Source organism: Sparus aurata, chromosome 8 (genome assembly GCF_900880675.1).
Source record: "Sparus aurata chromosome 8, fSpaAur1.1, whole genome shotgun sequence".
Taxonomy (NCBI): Eukaryota; Metazoa; Chordata; class Actinopteri; order Spariformes; family Sparidae; genus Sparus; species Sparus aurata.
In genome coordinates, this window is record NC_044194.1 from 17,646,078 (window position 1) to 17,670,459 (window position 24,382).

The 24,382-nt window shown below is 41.1% G+C and overlaps 1 protein-coding gene across 4 annotated transcripts in view; it reads left to right on the plus strand.

Annotated features, from left to right (window-relative positions):
- tead4 (TEA domain transcription factor 4) overlaps window positions 1–24,382 on the plus strand; it is a 43,060-nt gene that overhangs the window by 2,262 nt on the left and 16,416 nt on the right. For 2 of the 4 annotated variants that reach the window (XM_030424579.1, XM_030424577.1), the window contains exons 2-3: window positions 8,404–8,770; window positions 23,528–23,592. In XM_030424579.1, the coding sequence (XP_030280439.1) occupies window positions 8,764–8,770; window positions 23,528–23,592 (72 nt within the window). In that variant the 5' untranslated portion in view covers window positions 8,404–8,763. Of the gene's footprint in view, window positions 1–8,403; window positions 8,771–23,527; window positions 23,593–23,853; window positions 23,932–24,382 lie in introns of those variants that run through there. The other 2 variants (XM_030424580.1, XM_030424581.1) reach the window with 2 other exon arrangements.

A 24,382-nucleotide genomic window follows, 5' to 3' on the forward strand; every position in this document is an offset into this window, starting at 1 on the left:
GAGCTACAGCTCAGGTTCTTCTTTCTCTTCTTTGTACATCTGTGCTGGGTGTCTTTATATACTTCAAGCAGGAGTCTCCAAAAGCACTATTAGAAAATTAGATTAGAATTAACTGTAAGAAAAATGTCCAAATGTTGCCATATCCTGGTGTTAGACCCTGGAATGCAATGTTAATTGTTACAATTTTCAGACTGATTAACCTGATTACACAGCTCAGATATGTCAGAGAGCAAAGAAAAAAACAAAATAACCTTCAAAGGTACCGCGAGAGATTATTTCCATTACTCTCGGTGAACTGTTTGTTCTATAAATAATCAGAATATAGTTAAAAATGCCTGTCACTAGCTCCCAAAGCCAAGGTGTGCATAGTTTTATGTGACCAACAATCTAAAAAATCTAAGCATGCTCTATTTATAATCACAGAAATAAAAGAAAAATACAATAATGTTCACATTTGAGAAGCAGAAACTGGTACATTTTTGGCATTTTTGCTTTGCGCCACTTGTCTTCTCATTTCAACCGAAGTTACAGTGTGCTTTCAGATCTAGTGACGGACACAGCGAGAGAACAAACCTCACAAAATGGGCTCAGACTTAAGACTTTGTGTTTATATTTCATCAGATCCTCTCTGTGCTGCGGAGCCGAAAAGCCGGCGCATGAGCGAAAGCTTTCAGTCAGGGTTCGAGTTGGCTTACACAGGGGCTTGTCGGGGAGAGTGTGTGCTGACGTGCATGTGTGTATGTGTGTGTGTTATGGTGTCCCGCAGGGCAGCTGAGAGGAGTGTGTTTTCCAGAGGGGGCAACAGGTGGAATGGAGCAGAGTGACAGTGTGACGCGGGGGGCGGGGCGGGGTGGGGGGGGGGGGGGGGGGTAAAAAACACACCTGTCAAAGCCTCCTCTGAAGTGTGTGACAGCCAGAGGAGTTTGGGTTTTTTCCAGGTCTTGTCCTCTTTTTTGTTTACAAGGTTTTGGGTTCACTATTGTTCCCAGACACATGAATTATATTTGTAATATGAACTCTAAGGCTGAATTGTTTGCGCTGAAGTAGCATTTCCATATGTGGGGGGGTTGATGTGTGGGTGGATGTGCATGGGCCTAGAGGTGGATGTTTGTGTGGGTGAATGAGTGGAGGTAAAAAAAACAAAAAAAAAAAGGATGAAAAAGGTGTGTGAGCGAGCAGGGAAGGTTGCAGCCTTGTTTGCGAGAGTGTGTGTGTGTGTGTGTGTGTGTGTGTGTGTGTGTGTGTGTGGAGTTGCCCTGAGACAGGTCCTCTCCACAGCGGAGGAGGTTTTTTCTTTTTTTTTCTTTTGCTGTGCTCATCCCACATAGTGATCATTCCTCCTCCGCTCGCACGAGAGAAACGAATAATGCCTCAGATATGAGCCTTGTAGAACAAAGACTTTCTGCACCCCGCCTCCCCTCCCCACCTTTTCTACCAACAGCGCTCTGCACCCACAGCTCTGTGCAGTGTGTGTGACTGTGTTGTCCATTGATTCCAGCCAGTCTGATGGATCTCTCTGTTGGATTATCTGGGGCCTTATGTGATGGACCCTCTGTCCTCTCTGGATGCCATTAGATAAGGAGGTTGAGCTGTGGAGTTTGTGGGAATGGCGAAAAAAACATACAAATTCAAGCTTGACGGATCACCTTTATAAAGTTGACATTTCGAACTTGTGAACTGTCACTGTATGTACAGATCCAGCAGGAACAAGGTAATATGAGCACTAATTTGACATTGTGTTTCTGGTCACCTGATGAATATAGTCCAGTGTTCACACTTCCTTCTAGCTCTCCAACGTCTCTCAACGGAAATATATTGGCTTTTTAGCTGCTCGGTGCTTCACTGTGGTCACCAGCTACCAGCTAGACAATGGCAGGGACTAACAAATATTTTATTATTGATTATTATGACAGTTCTTTTCTAGATGAACGGATTAATCGTTAAAGCTATATTTCAGACACCAAGGTCGCATCTTCCAAAGTCTTGTTTTTTACCATTAAAAAAACTCATCGAAATGTTTTTAATGAAATAATAATAGAACAGAGAAAAGCAGAACATTGTCATACTTGTGGGGCTAAAAACAACAAAATTCTGGATTGTTTTTGACTTGAAAAAACGACCCCAGTGAATTATATATTATTAATGATATTTGTCAGTTATCTTCTGGCAATCGACTAGCTTATTAATTGACTAGTTATCGTAGCTCTAAGGTGGATGCAAACTTTGTGCTGAGCAGGAAGGGTACTTACTCACTGAATTCAGCGGCCTGCTGTGGCAAAAAAAGGCTCTTATGAGACTCAACCAAAACAGCAAAGTTGCTGACAATAAAGCCAACGCAAAGAGCTGAAAGACACTAAAACAGGAGTTGAGGTGATCTTCAGAGATGGGCAAAGATTCTGCATGTTCATCACTACAAGCGTCCACTTTCTTTAATCCATTATTGATATAGCCATTGACTGTAGCTGCTGTAAGTTAAAAGTGTTTTGTTTGGTTTATACTCACCATGTATAAAGATTTAAGGTGTCGTTCAGTTTTAAGCATTTTCTTCTAGTTATTTCATTTTGAGTTTACTGCTGAGAAATGTCTGTCATTCTATTCTATTCTATTGTCAGATAGTCTGTTTCAGCACATGCTGTCGTCATCTTTATCACTGTTTTAAAAATATATATTAAAAAAATACACGAGTCGATTTGTTATCAGATCTCCTTATTATTTTTAACTCTAAAATATTTTTTTCTGTTTATCACACATAAGTCACACAGAGCGGAAATGTTTTGCAGACGAGTCAAGTGACCGAAAATTATGGCATCTATTTTGATGATTAGAAATTGATTTATACAGAATTTTTAAACAATTTCTCCACTTTCCGCTACTCAGGCCTGATAATTCACTGTTTTCTGTCCTACGTGATTATGAATTGAAAATCTTTGTGTTTTGGACTGTTGGTGGCATTATTTGCAATTTTGCAGACAGATTTATTAATTGATAACTAGCTGATTAATTCCTAATGAAAATAATCGTTTGTCTATTGTGTAAGTAACATTTGTGTGTAAGATATATTTTGTTGACTTACGTGATTGTGTCTCAAATAATTGTTTGCTATTTGCATGTTCATATGAACATGAATGTCTGGCAACCAAGTTGTAAAACACCCCTGTTTGTGTGTGTGTGTGTGTGTGTGTGTGTGTGTGCGTGTGCGTGCGTGCACACATATGTGTGTGCGCATATGTGTGTGTGCAGAGCTTGGAGACTCCCACTGGTGCAGCCCAGTGGGACTCGGTGCCAGAGAACATGTGCTCTCAGCAAAAACCCAACAAAACAAACCAGTGACTTTCCATCGCATTGCCTGATCCTATAGTGCCGCCTTATTTCCAGACTGTGTTTCCTGCATTTACATTCCCGGCCTGATTAGTGGAGATTGTGACCAGTTAGGTAAACTCACACTCACCCAAATACACACACATAAATACACACTCAGACATACATACAGCACAGGAGTGGGGACAACTGCAGTAGTTTACTGGAGTGTTGAGCACTATAAACACAAATCTACACCAAAAATTGAGGTTTGCTTCACTCTTAAATTTGTACCGCTGTACACTCTGACCTTTGCACTTCTTATTGTACAATACAAAGAGTCTTAAGTCATGGTAGCAGATTTATGAGTCTATATTGTGACACTGTTGCCAATAAATGCTTATATGCTGATTTTTAGCAGGTACTGTATACTGTAATATTAAGAGGGGTCAACAACATAGTTTAGCATGTTAGCATGCTTACATTTACTTGTAATAAACACTTGATGCAAAGTACAGCTGATGCTGATGGAAATATTATTAGTTCTGCATAAATGTCGTTATAACAAAAGTACTGGACAGAGTGAAATATTGACCTGATGGTAGTATTAGATGAAACGTTAAGGAGTCACTTAAATTACAGCCTAGTTGCCAGGATAAAATGTGAAGGTTTATGGAAACCACTGATCCGTTCATCTTTCTACATGTTGCCACTTTCACATCAAGACTCGGGCGGGATGGTGGTGTTATCACAGGGAAGACGGCAACGTTTCAATATTTGTAAGTGTGAAACCACTGGACCTCAAGACAATAGTCCAAAACCTGATATTTTCCCTACACTTACCAAGTGGCTTTTGTTCCTCATCCTAATCAGTCAAAAAGCACAGCGTTGTCACAACATAAAATTGAAAATTGAACCTAAAGAAATGTAAAGTTGCAATATGAGGAAGTATCATATCTGTGGTTTCCAGAACACACATCGCCAACATTTATTCTGGCGGTTGGGGGGGAAGGAATGTGTGGACCAGATTTCAAGGAAATTCAGTAGTTATTGAGGCATTTCAGCCAAAACCTCAAACATCAGCCTGCTGATGATACTAAAGGAAAAGTCAGAAGATTACCAGATTTAGTAGAATCTATCCCCTGGGGACCGTTAACATCTGTACACAATATCATGGAAATCCCTCCAATAGATGGTGATATATTTTAGTCTGGACCAAAGTGTTGGACAGACAGACTGACATTGCCATAGGGCCATGCTTTTAGACTGGCTAAAAATCAAGACAATATCAAATGCACTCACACAGATGAATGAGTTTAGGCCTCAGTGCCCCTTGTAGCCTAGCTACCTGCCCACCTGCTGGCACAAGGGAATGCAGGGCAAAGGTTAACAGAGAATGAGCTACCTGCAGCTTCTTGTGGCGTTTTCTTCTGTTCTGTGTGTGTGTGTGTGTGTGTGTGTGTGTGTGTGTGTGTGTGTGTGTGTGTGTGTGTCTGTCTTTCAGCCTTGAACATGGACCTGTTGGATGGTTTCTGTGTGTGTGTGTAAAAGCATCTGAGGGACTCTCTTTGTTCATGTTTTCTTTCCTCATAATTTGATGCCACCAGTGTGTGTTGGCTCAGTTGGTCAGTGTGCATGTGCGTGTGTGTGAATGCAGTTGTGTAAAGGGTAGGGGGCGGTTGGAGGGTTACGTGGCCCCCTGACCACAACACCAGCTGAGGGATTATCCTGTTGAGCTGATCCAGAGGAGAGGGGCCTTGCTGGGGGTGGATGAGAGGCGGAGGGGAGGGAGAGGGAGAGGTGATGGGGGAGAGGGTGGAGGGGAGGTTGTTTTAAGGCTTGGCTTAGGTTAATTAACCTCCTGGACACTTTGACTGAGGCACAGAGCAGCATACTAATGGTTTATGTCCTCCACAAATCTCACACTGACCTACAGTGGCCCTGGGCTGGAGCTGCATTTGGTTTCAAAATAAGTTACAGAAACAGTTGAAATCTCAAATTTGATGTTCAAGGATTAATTTCAGAAGGTTTTGTTATTTTAAGGAGCTTGCTGTTGGGTAGTTGGTCGGCTCGTGATCAAGATTAAGGAAGATTATTGGAGTGCTTACTTAATTTTTGTATTTAATTTGATTAAAAAAAGTTGCATTAAAATTTGTTTAGCTCTGCTTTCACTAAAGGTAGGAAAGCCAGTGTTGAAGATTTTTTTATTTAACCTTTATTTATCCAGGAAAATCCCATTGAGATTAAAAACCTCTTTTTCAAGGGAGTCCTGACCAAGAGGCAGCAAAAATTACACAGTCACACATAACATACACAACATACAGATGGCAATTAGGGTTGTAAAAACGGTTACAAATAAATAAAAATTCTAAAAAACAGTTACAGGTAAAGGAGGTCGTCTCAAATGCTCTCAGCTTGGATTTAAAAGCATTCAAGGAAATCAGTTCAGTTATTTTCCAGTCTTTTTGCAGCATGTTTGCAGATGAGTTATAACTTGAAGTTATTTGCTTTGCTTCTCTGATTTGCTTTTCCTGCTATCAGTGATTTTTGTTGTGCTGCTCAATGTAAGATGTGTTCAGTTCTGCAACAAATATAAACATTATTTTACAGAAGGTGCAATAGCACACACTTTTTGGATAAAAGTCTTACTAAGTTTGAAAAAGATGGATAAAGTCTTCCCCCTATGATTTTATAAAATTAGGTGACATCATTTAGTTGCTAGATTAAGACAGTAGTTTGAAGCCCACACAGTTCATGATCATATCAGCCCCCACAGCTGCTAATCCTGAGTTGGAATAAAACTCCTCAGATCATTAATCAGGTTAGTGAAAACAAATAAAATGGCACCTGGCGCTGAGACAGCAGCAGCCGGTGGAGGGCGAGGGGTGCAGGAGGGGCCCAAAGTCAACAAATGAGTAGACGCATTAAAGTGGGATCACCGTCCTCAGACACACTTAGACACACATGCCAGGGAGGATCATGCCAGGATATTAAGGCCAGGAGGCTTTTTAGGTTGCTCGTTTCTTCATCAGTACCACAGCTGACTGTTTTATTAAACTTTGAGATCCTCAGCGGAGATTCTAATCACTGTGTTTATGCGTTACTTGGGGGGGGGGGGGGGGGGGGCGTGTGACAATAACCAGCTGAGTAATTAAAAGGATTAACTTGACATTCCGTTGGTTCTTTATGACGGGAGATCCACACAAGGGGTGTATGCGACTTGCAAAATCTCTACCAGCAGATTCATATCCTGTTTTCTCTCTACACACCAATTTGTTTAGGATGTGCACACAGTGAGCTTATACATTCGGGTGGAGTGTATGAGACAGACGTCAGCTCCACCTCTTCCTCTCGGCGGATGCGCCGGAGTAAAATGGAAATGGTGAAGAAAGGACTCCCGAACTCATGAGTCACTACAAACAGAGCTTTATGTTTGTCATCGACTTCTTTCCTGCCTTTTAAGGCGACGAAAAAGAAAAGCAGTGACCATTACGTCACGTATAATCCCAAACATGAGTGTGTTTGTTACGTGTGGAGGCGGTGCAGGGGTCTTACTTGCGAGGCTACAGTTGAGAGGGGGTCAAGGTGATCTGGCGAGTGAGTCAGAGTGTTGTAGAGAGTGAGTAAGAGTCTCCAGCCAGTCCGGTCCCCCCCCCCCCTCACTCTTCCTCTGAGCCCCCTGATGTTCCACAACACTTCCTGCTAAGCGTCCGGCCAGTCGGGCATTATCCCCAACTCTTTCTCTCTCTCTCTCTCTCTCTCTCTCTCTCTCTCTCTCTCTCTCTCTCTCTCTCTCTCTCTCACACACACACACACACACAGACAGACACACGTGTATAAACAGATGTAGACGGTGAAGCACACAGTGATAAATATACTCATGCCCACACAAACAAACACCAACACACTAACAGACAGTCAGAAATGCTCAGAGAGCAGACTGGACCAACTGAAAGCTGCACAGTCTCCACAGATATATGTGATCAGTTGGATTACTATGCGCGTGTAGATAAGAGTCTTGGTAGTATTGGGCACAGGTATTGAGAATTTACTAAGTTTGAGCATTGAATGGGATGAAACCTGTCACTAGCATACATTTGTGGCTGATATATAATTGAATTTAAAGTCTTTGTCACCAGAAATGTTTCCCTGTCATGTTTAGAAGGGTCATGGCTAAAATGCATGAATATACGTAATAACAATACGTACTTGTGTTCATAAAGACTTCCAGCAATCACTGGACAACATATTCTCCATAAATGAGCAAACTAATTTAGTACTACTAATCACTAATTGGTGAGCACATACTTGTTGATCGACTAAATGGATCAGTTGATCATTTAAGTCCATTAAGAAGCAAAAATGCCAAACATGTCCTGGTTCAACCTCTCCAGCATGTGAAGATTTGTTGTGTTACAAATCAATAATTTGAATATCTTTGGGTGTCAGACTGTTGCTCTTATCATAAGAAGGAATTAGAAGATGTCACCTTGATTAAAAAAAAAATAGTTCAAATGTACAGGAAAATATGTCTGATGTTCATTTTGATTGCTGAGCAGAGGTGTTGAAAGTTCACTGGTTTCAGCCCCTACATTTTGAATATTTTTGCCAGTTTTCTAAGACGTTCTGTGATATTAAATGAAACATTTTTGCGAGTTTGGATCGATACTGGGATAGAACAGCACATTTGAAAGCTTCACCTTGGACTCACTGACTTTTTAAGTACTCTGAGACATTTTAAACAATATATGATGAATCAATTAATTGAAAAAAAAAACAATTGTTGCAGCCTTGGAAGTATTCTCCATCAACTGGTGCACAACATGAAATAATAAGTCTGACCTCGGGTCATGCAGAGTTCACTGAAGTGAGTGTGACATTGCTCATAATCAACTACTTAACAGGTCTTCTCTTGTGAAGCTGTGAAAGTGTTAGTAACTGATTGCTTTTACTGATTGCTGAGACGCTGTCAGAACACCAGTGGAGAAACTCAAAGCACAGTCGGAAAGGCTTAATAAACATTTACTGTAGTGTAATGTTTTATTTGCTGGTTCCAGCTTCTTATTAAACACCGTCATAATTAACGTCCTTTTCTCGCCGCCCCAGGACTAACCTGCTACATCCAGACCACCATCATCATCTTCATCGGCACATCTGTGGATATCATACCTGCAGGCCCGCTACCGACAGCCTCCTCCCTTTCTTCTACCCTCAACTCCTCCACACCCAGACCCTCCACCCCCTGCTCCGTGGTCCCCTCTCCGTCGTCCCACCACGTCTGCGGAGTGGGTGCCGGCTCCCTCCCCCAGGGGTGGGAGTGAGGAGCTCGGAGACGGACTCGACAAACCCCTGGAGAATGACGCGGAGGGCGTGTGGAGCCCGGATATCGAACAGAGCTTCCAGGAGGCCCTGGCGATCTACCCACCCTGTGGCCGGAGGAAGATCATCCTCTCTGATGAGGGCAAGATGTACGGTACGCCCAGCTTCATCCTCATACTATCATGTACCCCTCTCTTCTTGAATGGTGTGATAAGATCAGTTTGGATGATAAACCAGAGCAGCAGACAGACAAAAGATGATATCTCAGAATATAGAAGAATATTGTAAGTCAAATCAGGCTGCAGTCAAGAAACAAATGAATGGCAACAAGCAAAACATTCAGCGAAGAAAGCATAACTTTTGTTTTAAATGTCAAGTCATTTATTATTTCTGCAAATTGACTCGACTCACTCAGTTTGAAAGTTTTAAAATTGCTTTAAATTTGGTGAGGGGCACCTGATCACTTGTTTAGGAAATACAAATTTTAGGACTTGGAGTTTGAAGCTTGAAGAACTTACACTGAATGAAAAAGTGAACAAAACACTGTAGCGAAGTAAACAGAAAGAAAGAAGAGAGAAGCTCTGAGAGTTAATGACCGACTAGCACTAGCCTGGCCAGTTAGCTTTCCAGTTACAGCAGTTTAACAGCTAGCCCGGCTAGTAGTCACTATGGCACCGAGCTTCCGGCCTCAACTAAGTTATGTGGACAAATAAATGTCACTCCGTGGTGGGACCAGAGCCATCATCTCTGATGCTGTGGAAATACACAATTAAAATACTTTATTGCAAAGCCTCAAGTTCGATCATGTCATTCAAGCTGTTCGAAGAGAACAATTACCCTAACAATTAAATAGCCTTTTGTCACTAGTTTGAGAGTTGTGGAAATACAGCTCTGTTAAGCTGAATATGTGATTGTGTTTATGATAATGACAATCTTCATTTGTATAACGCTTCTCTGAACAAGGTTACAAAGTGCTTTACAAAAGAAAAGAAGGAAAAAAACACGGAACACAAATACGAAACCTGGTTGTATATTAAATATTCACACTTTTCTATGAAGGAAAGTTTTAAAGAGGGATTTAAAAAAGGTGTAGCTTGTGTAAACTAAAAGGTTCAGCACTTGATAAAATTGATAAAGATTCAGGGTGAAATATTCAGTGTCGATGGACTTTAGGGAATAAGAAGTTACAAGCCGTGAACCTCTCCCCACATAAACGCCACTACTGAACCCACAGTGCGACACACATCTGCGGTATTGTGGGAAACAAATAGACGAATAGACATTTGTTTCACATACTCTCTCCCACACACACACACACACACACACACACACATTCACCACCACTCCTCGTGTTCATGTTTCACATCACTCCTGTTTCCTGCACAGCTGTCAGCTCGATTTGGTCCCATCGAGTACAGTGTGATGGCATGATGTGTCAGAAAACAGGCGCATACGCTCTAATCACTCATTCTTCTGCACACGTGTACACAATATGGCTCTCGCTCAGACTCCAGTTTGTTCGTCTTCAATTAGAAAGGAAAAAAAAAACACACTGACAAGTTCAGAAAATGTCTCAAACTAGAACATCTGATCAGAATTCGTATCAGTTCTTTTGTGATCCGTAACAATGACAAATTAATGAAAAGTAAAACATTAAACATCAACACATCCATGGAATCATTTGGGATAGACCATTGTCCCACTGTATTTCTGGCAGTGATAGGGGAGAGACGTTAACTGCGTTCCTGTTACCAAAATTAGCCCCAAATCGTTCGCCCCAAACAGGTTCAGAGGAGCGGGGATAATACTCACTTCCTACCCAGAGTGCACTGCTTGTGTTAAAATAGCATGGATGCTAACTTTGTGTGTTGTTGCCTCAAATGATCTCAAGATAGAATTTTGCTGGGGTTTCCCGCACTAACTGTAGCTTGACCACATTGCTCATGCTGTTTGGCCACAGATCATTGATTCTCCTCTATGGTTTTGCCTCTCAGTCACGTTTAAATGAATGATTTGGGGTTTGGAGCAGCAGAATAACACCACTGCAGGTCTCTCCTTATTGAATCTTTGGGTAATGTCATTGGCTAACAGGTGTTGGGAAGGTGAGGTGACATTCCTCTGCGACATCTTGATGAAAGATGTTTGGTAACAGATGGCTTTAGCGCCTTCCCGCCTGACTGTTTGATAGTGGATCTGGTGGGTGGAAAACAGGCAGATGGAGGTAGTGGCGCTATCAGACAGCCTCTGTCATCGCCTTGTCCTGTCACTGTGCCAGACAGCTCCTTTAACTGTTAGCTTTGCCTAGCCTAGCTTAGCCACCCATTGAGGTCATGGCCATCCTCCGATCAACACTTAAACCCTTATAAAGACTGTAATAATACTTGGGGGGGGGTATTTAGAGGGGCAGGTGGCTCATTCTGTGTCACGGGGATGGGGGGCTGGACGGGTGAAGGTGGTGATGGTGGGGTTTTTGGCAAGGCAAACACTGAGGTGCCCCTTCCTCCCTGTGGGGGTCAGGGGCAGGTGATGCGCGCCAGGGAGCGCGTTGGCCCGCGAGGAATGGCATGTGCACTCGGGAGCCCGGGGGTTCAAGGCAGCTCGGTTGTAACCCTAAACCAGAATAGACGTTTACCCTTTGAGCGCCTGGAGGGGAGGAGGACGGGTGGACAAATAAACACCAAGGTGGGCAGTGGTGTCTTGCATGGCCTCGGGGCTCGGCAGAACTCTCTCACACCTGTCCCCACTGTGGTGTGTGTGTGTGTGTGTTTCAGAGTGAGAACGCTAGAGGTTGTGTCGTTGCTCTTCTTGCTATTTCTGTGATTTACCTCCCTCATATCTTTTTGTCTCGACTCCATGAACTCACATGTTCTTTGTGAACAACCTTTTTTTTGCTTCCGTCAGTCTCTCAGTTGGTCTGTCTGCCTTTCAGTTCACCTCCAGCTGCTCTCCGAGTTCAACCTGACAGCCTCGCGGCAAATCAGGATTTATGACTTGAGAAATGAGGCAAGACTAAGCCCGTGCGTGGCCCACTGTGCCCCTGTCGCCCCTAAACAGCCCGGCCAACCTTTTTTCCCCTTACAGCCCCTGCAGCTCCCCTGTCCCCCCCTTTTATCACCATCCGTCGAGTCACAACTGGCCAACAACTCGAGTCATTCAAGCAACCACAATCAATGCAAAGCCACTTTGAAGCTCTTTAGTGTTGTTAATGCTGTTAAAGCGCTGATGGGTGGTCTTAAATCAGGTAGCCAAATCAAATATAAGCTGAGAATAGCTACCTTTAATGGCATACATGAAATGGTGAAGTGATGACCTGATTGTTTTAGAAATGTTATTTAGTCTTCGTGCATGGGCCAAAAATGGATACTTAGCCAAAACAAACTAGAAAATATCGTCTGTTGGCTGAGAATGACATACTCTTAATTTTAGGTTGAATTCCCCTCTGAGGACTGAATGCCATTCTTCGCTACACAATATGATATTGAGTCTCCGAGTGGAGAAACAGAAGGAATTTGCGCTTCTATCCATTATAAATTCCTAAATTGAATGGAATGTTTTTCAGCCCGTATTCCATGTACATTCACGACATTTTCTTCCCATTATGCCATGCATAGCGCTGGCCCTCGCGCCCATTACTCAACAGACCTATTAGCTCGCTTATTAGGGACGGTGTCACGGATATTGTGGCGGTTATGTGCTCCAGCGGTAATTCGACATGCATCTGCCAAGGAAAACATTTCCTGCCTTGTGTGGCTCTCAGCAAGAGACGTGCCCTGTGGTCTGACTGAAGGCCTCATGCTGCAATAATGGAAAAACAGTCCCAAACTTGTAGTGCTATGGAAACCAATGTGCTGACAGCTCTCGCTGGAAGAATGTGGCACTGGAAATATGATTATCTTCCCTCTTTATTTACTGTCATATAAGTGCTGTATTAATTTATGTGCCTGCTTTTGCAATTGCAATTGTTTTGTGTTATGATTTCTTTTGACAAATTTTTATTTGGCAGCATTCAGTCTTCTGCATCACATCATGTTTTTATGCAGCTGTTTGGTTTCGTCACACTTGATTTCCTGACATCTGTGAGTGGTGTACTTTTCTCACATTTTGAAGGTTCCTGCTTCCTGTGAAAAGCCATTTTGTTGTTGTTGTTGTTGTTGTTTTTTTTTTTTTTTTTTGCTGCGTTAGTGTGCTGGATAAAGTCAACAAAGTTTTCCCCCAGTAGTGGCATATTATTCAGTTCAGTCAGTTCAGAACAAAGACTGCCAGCACAATTAATCATGCTCCCACTAAGCTTCGCTTGTGCAACATGTCAGCCCATTGTGGGTTTTTGTCAGGCGATGCAAATATGTTTTCAACTCAAGCCTTTAAGAATGTGATGTAAAGGTCAGCGAGAAGTGACAGCGAGTCCGCACCCGGGTACAAACTTTCACAGTAAAGTGAGAGATTCAGCAAATGAGCTGACCTTGATCTGCTGACCTTTGAAGAAGCCTCTGAGGCCTGTGTTGTCAAGTGGTTTCCTTTGGTAACCTCAGTTCTCTGCTTGAAGATGTTATGTTTAGCAATATGGATGACATTGATAAGAAGAAACGATTATGCTGAGCTGTCGGTTCATTTATTTTACTGTGGCTAAATAAATCCTACATTCATGGAGGTAAACAATGTCCAGTTTTGTTTAAACTGTTATGCAGATTCTCCAGAATGATCAAAAAGTTGAATCACATTCTCTCTAGAAATGTAAAACCTTCATGAAGGTATGATTAATTGCATAACTGTTGTGGTTGACTTCATTAGTTTAAACCAGATGCACTTAATCAACTGACAACTGAGTCTGGATTATGCGTTAAACTGTTGGCAAAGCTTTCTAATGTTTACGCAACATGAAATATTCAAACATGAACCTTTTTGCTGCACGATTCAGTCAAATTTAAACACTTTTCCCCTAAACTCACCTTACATATTTGGTATCTTTAGAAACTTTTGAAATGTTTCGCAACTCTATAAGATCTTATAGAAGAAGGTTAACAGGTCATATGGCTGTCAGAGTCTGCAGCACTGTGTTTATTATTTGTGTGGTATTCACCTAAACACATTGACGCACAGAGGTTGGGATTATTTTAAAACATAAATGTGTGTGCATTCACACTTTTGTGATCTTGGGGCTCCCGGAGACTTGGATAACGACGGACGAGCTGTACGGAGCTATTTTGAATTTTTGGGGTTGTTTCTTACATTTTGAAACAAGTGCCCATCTACTTCAGTCATTGCTGAGAATGCTGCAATGTTGTTTTGCTGTGAAACTCCAGAAATGTTTGGAGGATTTGTGAACAAATTTAACCCAATTTCTATCAGCATGAAGGTGAGCAGATAATGAGTAAACTTTCTTCCTCACCTCTCTGACCCTGTCCCAGAAGTCATAGCAACAGGTGATCAAATGAAACACTCTTACTGAATTTCTCTGGGTTGGAATTTTCCTGTATTAGCATTAGTGATTTGTGTTACACTGTTGGGAGACACCGGCGCCTCCATGATGCACTGTTTCTGATGGGGTGATTTTAGGGGAGGGGTGGTCACATGAGCATGATGATGAACCTGAACCTCCAACCATTCAATCCTGAATTCTCTCGTGGGATTTGATGCTCTCTCGGGGGTTTTTCGAGGAACGCGCCTCTGCTGAATATGAACTTGTGGAATCCAGACAGAGCTCCCTCCATGTCAGTCCCCCTCTTTCTGTCTGTACCCCTCAGTACGTCGCAGTGTAACCAATAGGAAACGTTGTGCGGCAACAGCCATGTAACAGAGCTGTCACTGTCACTTTATCTCCACATCTCAGATCAGCAAGGTGGAAGGTAGAAGGATCCAAACAGGTCAGACATCTGTTGATGTGTCTGCACGATTAGTTTACATTAAGCCTCGTGCAAATTATCTCCTGCATAAATCTCTGTAATTGCAAAGGACCCTGATGGCAGGTTGTGTAAATATAACATGACATCTGTTAAATTTACTCCTCTGCTAGAAATACTATACTTTCTTAGAAATCAAGCGCAAACCTCAGATTTGGCTCGGCCCGCAGTGCAGCTGGTTACCAGATAATCAGAGGCCAACTCACAGAAATTAGTTAATAAGGGAAGAGGAGGAAGGGAAGTAACACTTTGTTTTACAGATCCTCTATATGCTATTCATTTCCTGATAATTTAAAGCATTTCCTGGTAAGAGGGTTAGGGTTAGGGTAATTTGATATTAATCATAGGTTAAATATAGGCAAAGTTATGAGGCTGTGATTACTTGAAAAGAAGTAGTTTATTTCTAGAGGAATATCTGTGATGGAACTGCTCCAATATATTATAATTATAATGAATTTATTATTGAAAGCATGATGTAAGCATATGTTGCTTTCCTGTAGGCAAATTGCACATTTTTGCATCTTCAGCTGACCTAAAGTGCACTGACAAATTACACCATTTCATGTAAGAGATAATGACCTTACAAGTAATATTTCTGTCAGCTACAGGGACTTGCTTTTCGTCTGTCTTGATATTAAAAAGCGAATTTTTGCTTGTTTTTGGATATTAAAAACAATAAAATGTATTCATTGTAATCCTTTTTTCTTTGAGGTTAACCATTTTTTTCACTCATCAGTCCTGTTGCAGATCATCTAAGTCACTCTCATTCAACATGCCCTTATCCCTTATCAGAAGGGAATGAATTTCTTGACTTGAAAAAACTGCAGCTAGTTGTCAATTTTTTAGATGATCAAATGATTGAGTTAAACCAGGTCTAACTTTTCCTGTTGTCGTACTCGACTTGTTGCCTGTACCGAGGCTTGACAGAGGACCTCTCAGAGCTCAGAGGGCTGCGTCCAGGCTGCATTGGAGGGGAAATGACACCCAGCCAAGACATTCCTGCAGCCTAAATGTGACCTTTGTTTTCCTGAGCAGACACAGAGGGGCATATGTGCTGTTGAGGGAAAACGTATGGCTGGCAGATGTTCAGAGAGGATGGCGGTTTGTGTACGATTACATGTACAGCCACACACTGACCAAATTACGTTGAAACAACTTAAATTTACTTAAATTTGATAGAAGTGCAACAGGTTGTCATTTAACTTGTGCAAGCTTTGAGGACAATGCTGCGCTGAAGTGATGGCGGTGTCATTTAAGATGTAAATGTATTTTGAGTGAATATTTAAATAATTTTAGGCCTAATTTTTTATGGTTTGGAGTATGGTGATAAACTGATCCTATAGAAAACCCTATCACAGGAAGAAATTAGTTCACATTCATTGGATGCAGATGTATGAATACAAATATGACTTTGATCCATTGGGGACCCAGTCTGGACGGGTCAGTATATACAGTAGGAATGTCTGGAATGCTGATACATAGACACTGAAGAAGAAGTGAGAGAGAGAGAGATCGGAACAGGACAGTGATGACCGCAGCCCCATTGGGGAAAGGCAGATTTACAACCCAGGGGTTGACTTTGGAAGGGACACTATAGTCCGCCTTCACTCACCCCATCCACCTCTCTCTGACCTCCACCAACAAGCCTGAGCAAGAGAGCTAGAAGAAAAACTGGTGATAGAGTGTTTGTCAGACCTTTAGGATCATCAGGGTTCCAGGAAGCAAAACATTAGTATGGTTTGATGACTGAAATTAAAGCAAATTGTTCATTTTACAAATGAAAAGTTTTCTGATGCAACAAAATGAACTGTATGTAGGTACACATATGTTAATCAGAGATGTTTGCATGGCTGTTGTTGTTACACTTTCACAGATTTTGTATGATGTCAGTATGTCCAGTTTTGCTCCAGTGGCTGACTGTAATTCAGCCACTAACTGAGTAGCACAAATCAAACAGTCCCAGAGCAGAATAAAGAGATGTTGTGGCAGCAGCACACTCCTTTAGTGGCTAATGTTAGCACAGAGCACACCACCCCTGAGCCAGAAAAAAGAGTCGCCATGGCATAGACCCACACAGTCATTGGCTAACACACTCCTTTAGCAGCTAGCGTTAGCACAAAGCACACAGCCCCTGAAACAAAAAAGGCTATAAAAAACAGCAGATGGATACCATTACCAACTAGCTGGTAAAAATAATTCAAATGAATGATAGTGGTGCGTCTGTAAATTCTGGTTGTGTAAATAAGTGGAGAAGCCCCCAAGTGTACAAAAGAAATCGTTAATTACAGTTAAAAATAAAAATATAGATTTGATAGTGTGTTTTGGGACTAAGTAACTTCACCACTTGATCAGAGTGACCCTAGTCAAGACGACAGTGATTGGTTTAGATTTATACATCTAAACAAGCCAGAATGTTTTTTTTTTCCCTCTATACCAGAAAGAGAATTGTTGCAGCTGGACCTTTCTCCCACGTTGACACAATGATGTGGCCTTGCGAGACCAGAATGTCTGTAGACATTCATTTTCAGTCAGATCAAAGATTTTTAGACAGCATTCTATTGCTGGTATTGTGGAAACTATAAAGAGAACAGAATCTAAAGCAGAGCATGAGAATTTAACCAACATAGAAAAAGAAACAGGAATAATCCCTGTAAATTAGCAGATTATGGTTTGTGTCAAAACCCAGTCCTCAGACCTCTTAAACACTTTCCATGCCTCTAAAAAATGTCTCTAGAATCAAATTTCCCCCAGACGAGTGTGTGACTGGCAACCGTGTGATAAACAACATCAAACTGTGGAGCAGTGGGTGATGGTATAATGTTCCTACTGACTTTCCTGCTGCCTTGGCTGGCACAAATCCTGTGTGCTACTCCTGTTGGATATCATGATCTCATCGCTGTGTGACTGAGTCGCCTCTCTGATCTCATGGGTGTGTTGGAGGGTATTTTTGATGGGGCCCTTCCCCAAGCACTCGCACTAGGAGTGGCAGGGCATCTGAGACAAGGGCATGAAGCAAAGCCTCTATGACAGCCCATTAATGAAGATGTTTAATGCTTATAATGCAGGTGTGACTCATTTTGAATGGGAATAAAAAAAACATGAAAAATAGTTTCTTATAAATCCTGTCTGCACAGAAAAACTTTACAAGCAATTTGTGTGTCTCTCATGCTTCTACTTGACTTGAATAACTGTGGTTTTCAGGTTGATCAAGTTTGACAACAACTCTGGCCCAGGAAAGGCTTACAAGTCCATAACAAGGCTTTTAAAAGTGGCAGCCAAAGTGAAAAGATGGTCTGTTTTTCTGAACTTGTGGAAAGTTTGTATTCATCTGTGGAGACATGCTCACGCAACTGTGTCCGCTACTTTGAAAATCCCAATTGGAGTGGCTACACAATGTACATCTTACTGTACAACCGACTGAAGATAAATTGCTGGGAACAGGAAGAACTTGGAGCTGTAATGTGAGGAACTCGATACGGGCAACTTAATGTTCATTTGAGGTCAAGTACCGTGCGACAAAGCTTTCTGTTCGTCTTTTCAAAAGTTTGATTGCAAGGAAATGTGGAACACTTTCTTAATCCCTGAGGAATTAAAGAAATGTGCATTTAGGGGCTTGAACAATCGGCCAGCGAGTGCACCTCCCGATAAACGCTAAACGGTTGAGGAGTTACGGCTCTGAAAGGAAAATAAGATTGAGACGGAATGAATGCTGCGACTGGGGCTGGTGTGTGTGCGTCAGTTTATGTCTGTGTCTATGTGTGCGACTGTGTGTATAAACTGGAGTAGACGGCATTTAACAGAGGGGTTTAGTCCACAAAAGCCCCTCACAATGGCAGGTCTACAGCTGGGTAGTGTGTGTGCGTGTGTGTTGCAGGGGCCTGGAACTTTACAAGGACACAGATCAACTGCTTTCTTGCTAATGAAACTTGGCTGGTGACAAAACCCGTTCTTTATATTTGAGATGTTTAAATTCAGTTACAATTCCCTTTTCGTTTGCTTTGTTTCATCAGGACAATCCACTCTCTTCCCATGAAGTGAGGATAATCCACTAGCTTTCCATGAAGTCCTGCGTGCATACTGTTTATAAGAGATAAACAATAAGACAGTTAAAAACATATCAAACACTGAGTGCAGCCTGTTGATCAACTGTGCAACAAAAGCGAGACTGTCCTCCCAGTCATTTCAGCAAGTTCCCCAAAAGGGCCTAATGTTAACAGTCAAGCGACAAAGTCCTCTAGGTGACATAGCAAATATGATATGACCAAGGAAGGAAGGGAGGAGTTTGACTTGAAGGGATGGGTCATCATAAATCTTAGTGATTTCACTAAAACCATAATCTTTCCCTGAATGTCTTAATTTTTTGTGCCTGAACATAACCAAATGCAGAGACCAATTTTGTCCTTTTGATGAGGGGTCACGTCAGAAAAGGCCTCTGTTTGTCATTCTATTGTGCGTGGACCAACAACGTTGTATATTGTTTCACTGATGATTTATTGGTCCAGCTGATTCCACAAAGTGGAAACCATATTCCAGCCAACACGTCCTCATTCCTAAATGACTGAATAGGTCGCTTGTCAGTGCCTTGCAAAACGACATGTATCGCCTTTACCGAAACAACGGGACCATTGCAACGTAATGTTTGGTTTGGCCGAGGCAAAAAAGTGCTTGGTTAGGTTCAGGAAAACATTGAGAGTTCAGTTAAAATCACTATTATCCTTCTGTAACTTGTTACAAACATACCTAAGTAGCTTACGTTGCAATATGTGTGTGAAATGGTTTCACGCTGGATATGAGCAGCGGATCTGATATTTTTAATAATATTGGACTTTTTGTGGTCTGATTGACACTAAATTAAATTGATGATGTGAATCTGCAAAATGATTCATAAGTAAAGATATCAAATGAATGTAGTGGAGCAGAACATACACTATTTGCCTTTAAAATGTAGTGGAGAAATAGAAATACCATAATAAATGTACCCCACAATTGTACTTAAAAACAGTACTTGAACTAATTGTTCATAGCTATATTTTATCAATGTTCATTCTAAATTCTGACCATAAGATTTTCATTTTTTATGTAATAATAAATCTTTTCCCAATATCAGTTACCAGTCTCTTTAATGACTAATTATCGGTTTCTGTATCGGCCCTGAAGCAAACACATCAGCCAATCCCCAATTTCTGTGAGATGTGGGTCTCAACTTTCCTCAGTTTAACCTCAGAATGAAAATGTTCAGACAACCTGAGTCGACTGTTGTCTTGTTTGCAACCTGTCTGACTGCATGTGTTCCTTGCCCTGTCTGACTTCATGTAAAGTGTTGCTAAAAAATACACTCAAACTAAAAATTGTAAATAAATAATGTCTAATAATGACTAATATGTTCTCTTACAGCAGTCACACATTTTCATTAGGAAATCCTCTTGTTTCATTCAAGCCTTTAAAAAGTGGTATCTTACACTTTATAGAAAAGTTTGTATACCAAGCAGGGAAATCTAAGTTGTTCTGTTTGGGCTTAGCAACACAACACAACACACATGCTTTCTTAAAGCATTAAGTAGAAACTCATGTCTAAGCAGACTGCGAGGACGGCTGGTTCACATGAGCACCAGACAGAAACGGTGTTTTGCATTCCGCGCAAAATCTGATCACTTTTATTGCCTGACAAAACCTCTGATGGAGGTTCAGCCAAGCTTCAGGTTTCCCCTTTTCACCATTTGGGGTCGTTTGATTGGCTGGTTTGTGGAGCGTTGTGAGGTCTGACCCAAGCGTCACTATGTAAAGGAAAATGTGAGGAGTTTGTACCAGGTTGTGTGTCGTGACTGATCTGTGTGTTAATTCACATGGAGATGTGGTGCCAAAGGAAAAATGGCCGTGTTTAAGAGGTGGTGCAAGTCTAACAAACTCTTGTATGACTGCGTGTGTGTGTGCGCGCGTGCTTGGTGGACGTGTGGAGTCCTGTGTGGGAGCGTGATATATCTCCTTTGAGAGCACAAGATGAGTAATGCACCCTGTAACTGATCTTGTGCATGTTTGCCTGTCTTTCCTTTTTTATTAGTACCAGTTTGCAACTGTGCTAATGATTATTTTAATTTTTAATGAGGCTGAGCTCCCTGTGAGGCGGGAGATCTGTTGGTTTTTCACGTTTTTATGTTTTCGGGTCGTCATTCCATCTGTCCCATTCTTGGGAAAGCGATATCTCGAAAACGCCTTGAGGGAGTTTCTTCAAATTTGGCACAAGTGTCCACTGTGACTCAGAGATAAAAACTGATTATAATTTGGTGGCCAAACGTCAGAGGTCGAGGTCACTCTGACTTCATAAAACACATTTTTGGCCATTACTTAAGAAATCATAAAATAGTTGATATACATTTTGACAAGTGTCTGATAGGATAAAATGACAAAGTTATAACATGTAATAACCAAAAGGTTAGAGGTCAACAGTAAATAACAGTGAGGCACTTATTTTTGTTAGAAAAATAAAAACAACTTTCATAGCACAATGTGACTTACTGAAAGAAAAGAACAGCCTAAAATACAAAGATATTCAGTTGACAATGTTATTAAACAAGTGCATGTAGCAAATGTTTATATTTGAGAACTTGCAACCAGCAAATGTGAAGCATTTCTGCTAAATAAATGACATAAATTATCTAACAATTTAACTATTGTTTCTAATTACCTATTTCTCAAATAATCATCAATAATTGACAAAAGTGTGTGTATTCCTCTTGTAAAAGCTTTTATGCTTGCATGGCAGTCATGAAAAAGCCCTCCCAAGCTATTTAATCATTTCTCTCCAAAAATGCAACCACAATGAAAAGTCACACATCCTGTTACTGAATTTATCTCAAAAAGCTTTCAGTTTATTTGTGCATCCATATCTATTTGTGTTTTTACAATCTTAGCCGTTAAAAACTAACGGTTTAGTTTTTGAGAAGAGGGTGAAAGAAACCACATGACCGTTGCCCTCTGCTGTAACCGGAGACTCTGGATGGAAGGGGGGGAACAAGCCCAAGATTTACAGCAGGCATAAAGGCATATTCCATAAACATTGACACACACACCAGCTGCCTGGCTGCCTCACCAGACTGGGCCCCCTTTGGTCACTGGCCTGTGCCGTGTCTGTCCTGAGTCCGGTCGGAGGGATCGCATGGCTACAGCCTCCACCTGCTCTGCCAATGTGACCTGTCTGTCAGCAGTGGCAGACACACACTCGCTGTAGAGATTCGAGCTCAGTGTACACTCGGGGGGTCACGCTGACACTGATGCAAGTCCTCAGACACAGATGTATATACTTAGTGATATACTTACGCTTGCAGTTTTTGGCGTTGACACACTTGACAGCTTCGACTCTTGCTTTGGACGCGCGTGTTTGCAAACCCTCATGTATGTGCATGCATGCAGACTCTTCCAAATATGTGTACACACAGAGACATGAAGACAAACATAGATTAAGCGGTTAATATGGCTTATACAGTGACTGCAGCAAACAAGTATTTGTATAAATCAGTGCACAGAAATATACGGTGCATATACATTTCCTCATTCCTCCCCTGATACTGCGGAATTACCAGGCATGCAGAGCGGGCTCACTGGTGATGATTGAATTGTTTGCTTCAGTAAACATTTTAATTCCTCCACAATTAGAACAAGCTCCTCATCATCTTCTTACTTACAGTTCCAGTACACAAAGATTCAGCTGTGTTTTATTTTTTTTGTTAATGTACTGTAACAACACAAAACGGGAATAACCCTAACAACAAAAGAATCTGTACCTGACTTCGGTTAACTGTGGGTGTTTCTGTGATTTTGTCTTTTTAACTTCTTCAGGACTTTTGAAAGTTTCTCCAATTTTTTTTCATAAATTGAGTAATATCGAGTCTACAGCAGATTGAAAACGGCACTCAAACACTGTTAACAAATGCCTTTCAAAGTGAGTAATTGAGGGTTAGGGTTAGGGTCTGAAAATTAGAGAAAGATCTGTGCGAGGGGGTTGGGGAGGGTCAAGGGACTATAAAATGTGCAGGTGTTGTGTGTTATTTATGTATTTATTATTATTATTATTATTATTATTATTATTATTATTATTATTATTATCATTCTTATTGTTATTATTTTTTCCCTTTTTTTCATTGTTTGAGTTATGAATATGAATTATTAGTTATGATTTTGATTTGTCTCTGCCAATTGTACATAGTAATGATATCACTTTATCTAAATGGTTTGAAGAGTGTTCGTGCTTATATGTATAATTACTGTTATTTATCTATATATGTATATATACATACATATATTATTTGACTATATTCTTTGTCTGTAATGTTGATTTGCACCTGTATTAATAGAAAAATAAAAAAAATAAAAAATAAAAAATAAAAATAAAAAAGTGAGTAATTGAATATTTCGATATTGTCAAATAAGAAGAAAAAACACCATATATGTTCAAGGAAACAATAAAAATTTTAAAAGACTGGATGGTCTGCTGGCAAATTAGTTTTTAGTTTGAATGCAATAGTTTAATAGTTAATTGTAGTTAATAGTTAACTGTTAATAAATATATAATTAAGTATCTATATTATACAGCAATAAAGTAAAAAAAACTATACAAAACAAACATAAACAACTCAATAAGGTAAGTCGGTTTAATCAATAAATATGTAATGCTTTTATAAAAAAATTAATTAAACTTAAGGCCCTTATTAATGTTCTTAAGCAGTCTCAACCAGTTTTCCATGAGTGCTTATAAATGTCTCATGTATCAACAAAAGGGGTTATTCCACTGTTATTACCACTTATATAGTCTTATTCAGCACATAGATATTATTTTTTCTCCTTTAACCTCTCAATTCCTGACATATTTATGCTCTTTCAGGTTTCTCAAAATGTGTAGGAAAAATATAATTTAAAATGTAATGGCAGATAGATGTTAAGCTTGAAGGTATTTAAAATGAGGCTGGAAATGTATAAATATTTTCAAACTAAAGTTCTGTTGTTTTCCTGCTCCCTTACAGGACGAAACGAGTTGATTGCACGGTACATCAAACTTCGCACAGGGAAGACGCGGACCAGGAAGCAGGTGAGTTATCTGCAAATGCCATTCGAGGCAGCGCCCTATTTTTGGAGCCCTACAGAAATCCCTCTCCTGCTGAGTGATGCCCCAACACCCAGGGTACCCCACCCTCCCCCACCCCCACCCACCTTCTCACTCCCTCCTACGTGGAGGGCTGGAGATGACGATTGATTTAGGGCCAGAGCCCAATGCACAGATGCTATAGGATCATGTGTCGGTGTTGTTTCTTCACCACCTCATGGATCTGGTGCTTGTTAGACGGGGAAAGAAGCTGGGGAATATGGAGATCTGGACGGGAGACCGAGGCGGGACGGGCAAGGGATTTGGAACTCTATCCTCACTACGGTATCTGATATGGAAGGACTGATGTATGGGCAGTGATGGATGTGGAGAGAAAGGGTTCCTGCTAAGTCATCTGGCAGAGTCGATGTGGGAATGAAAAGAGATGAGTGGAGACGAGAGGAGAAGGGGGAGGGGGGCGGCGGTGAGGGATCGGAGATGGATGGTGGGACAGGTCAGAGGGATAGAGGGACACCTGCTGGTCCAACCGCAGTAAAGTGACTGACGGCTGTGTTGACGGTGTTGTGGAGAAACGAATGGCTGTATTTATGATACATATTTAATTCAGACTGTAATGTTAATCATGATGGGGCTACACAGTAAAAATAAGAACACAGTGTCTCATAAATAAATCCGGTTCAGCAATATTTCATTTCCAAACAGTGTATAGAGGGGTGATGGAGCAGTCTTTTGGTTTGTAAAGGTTATCTCAGGTTACAGCTGCAATGAATGCTTG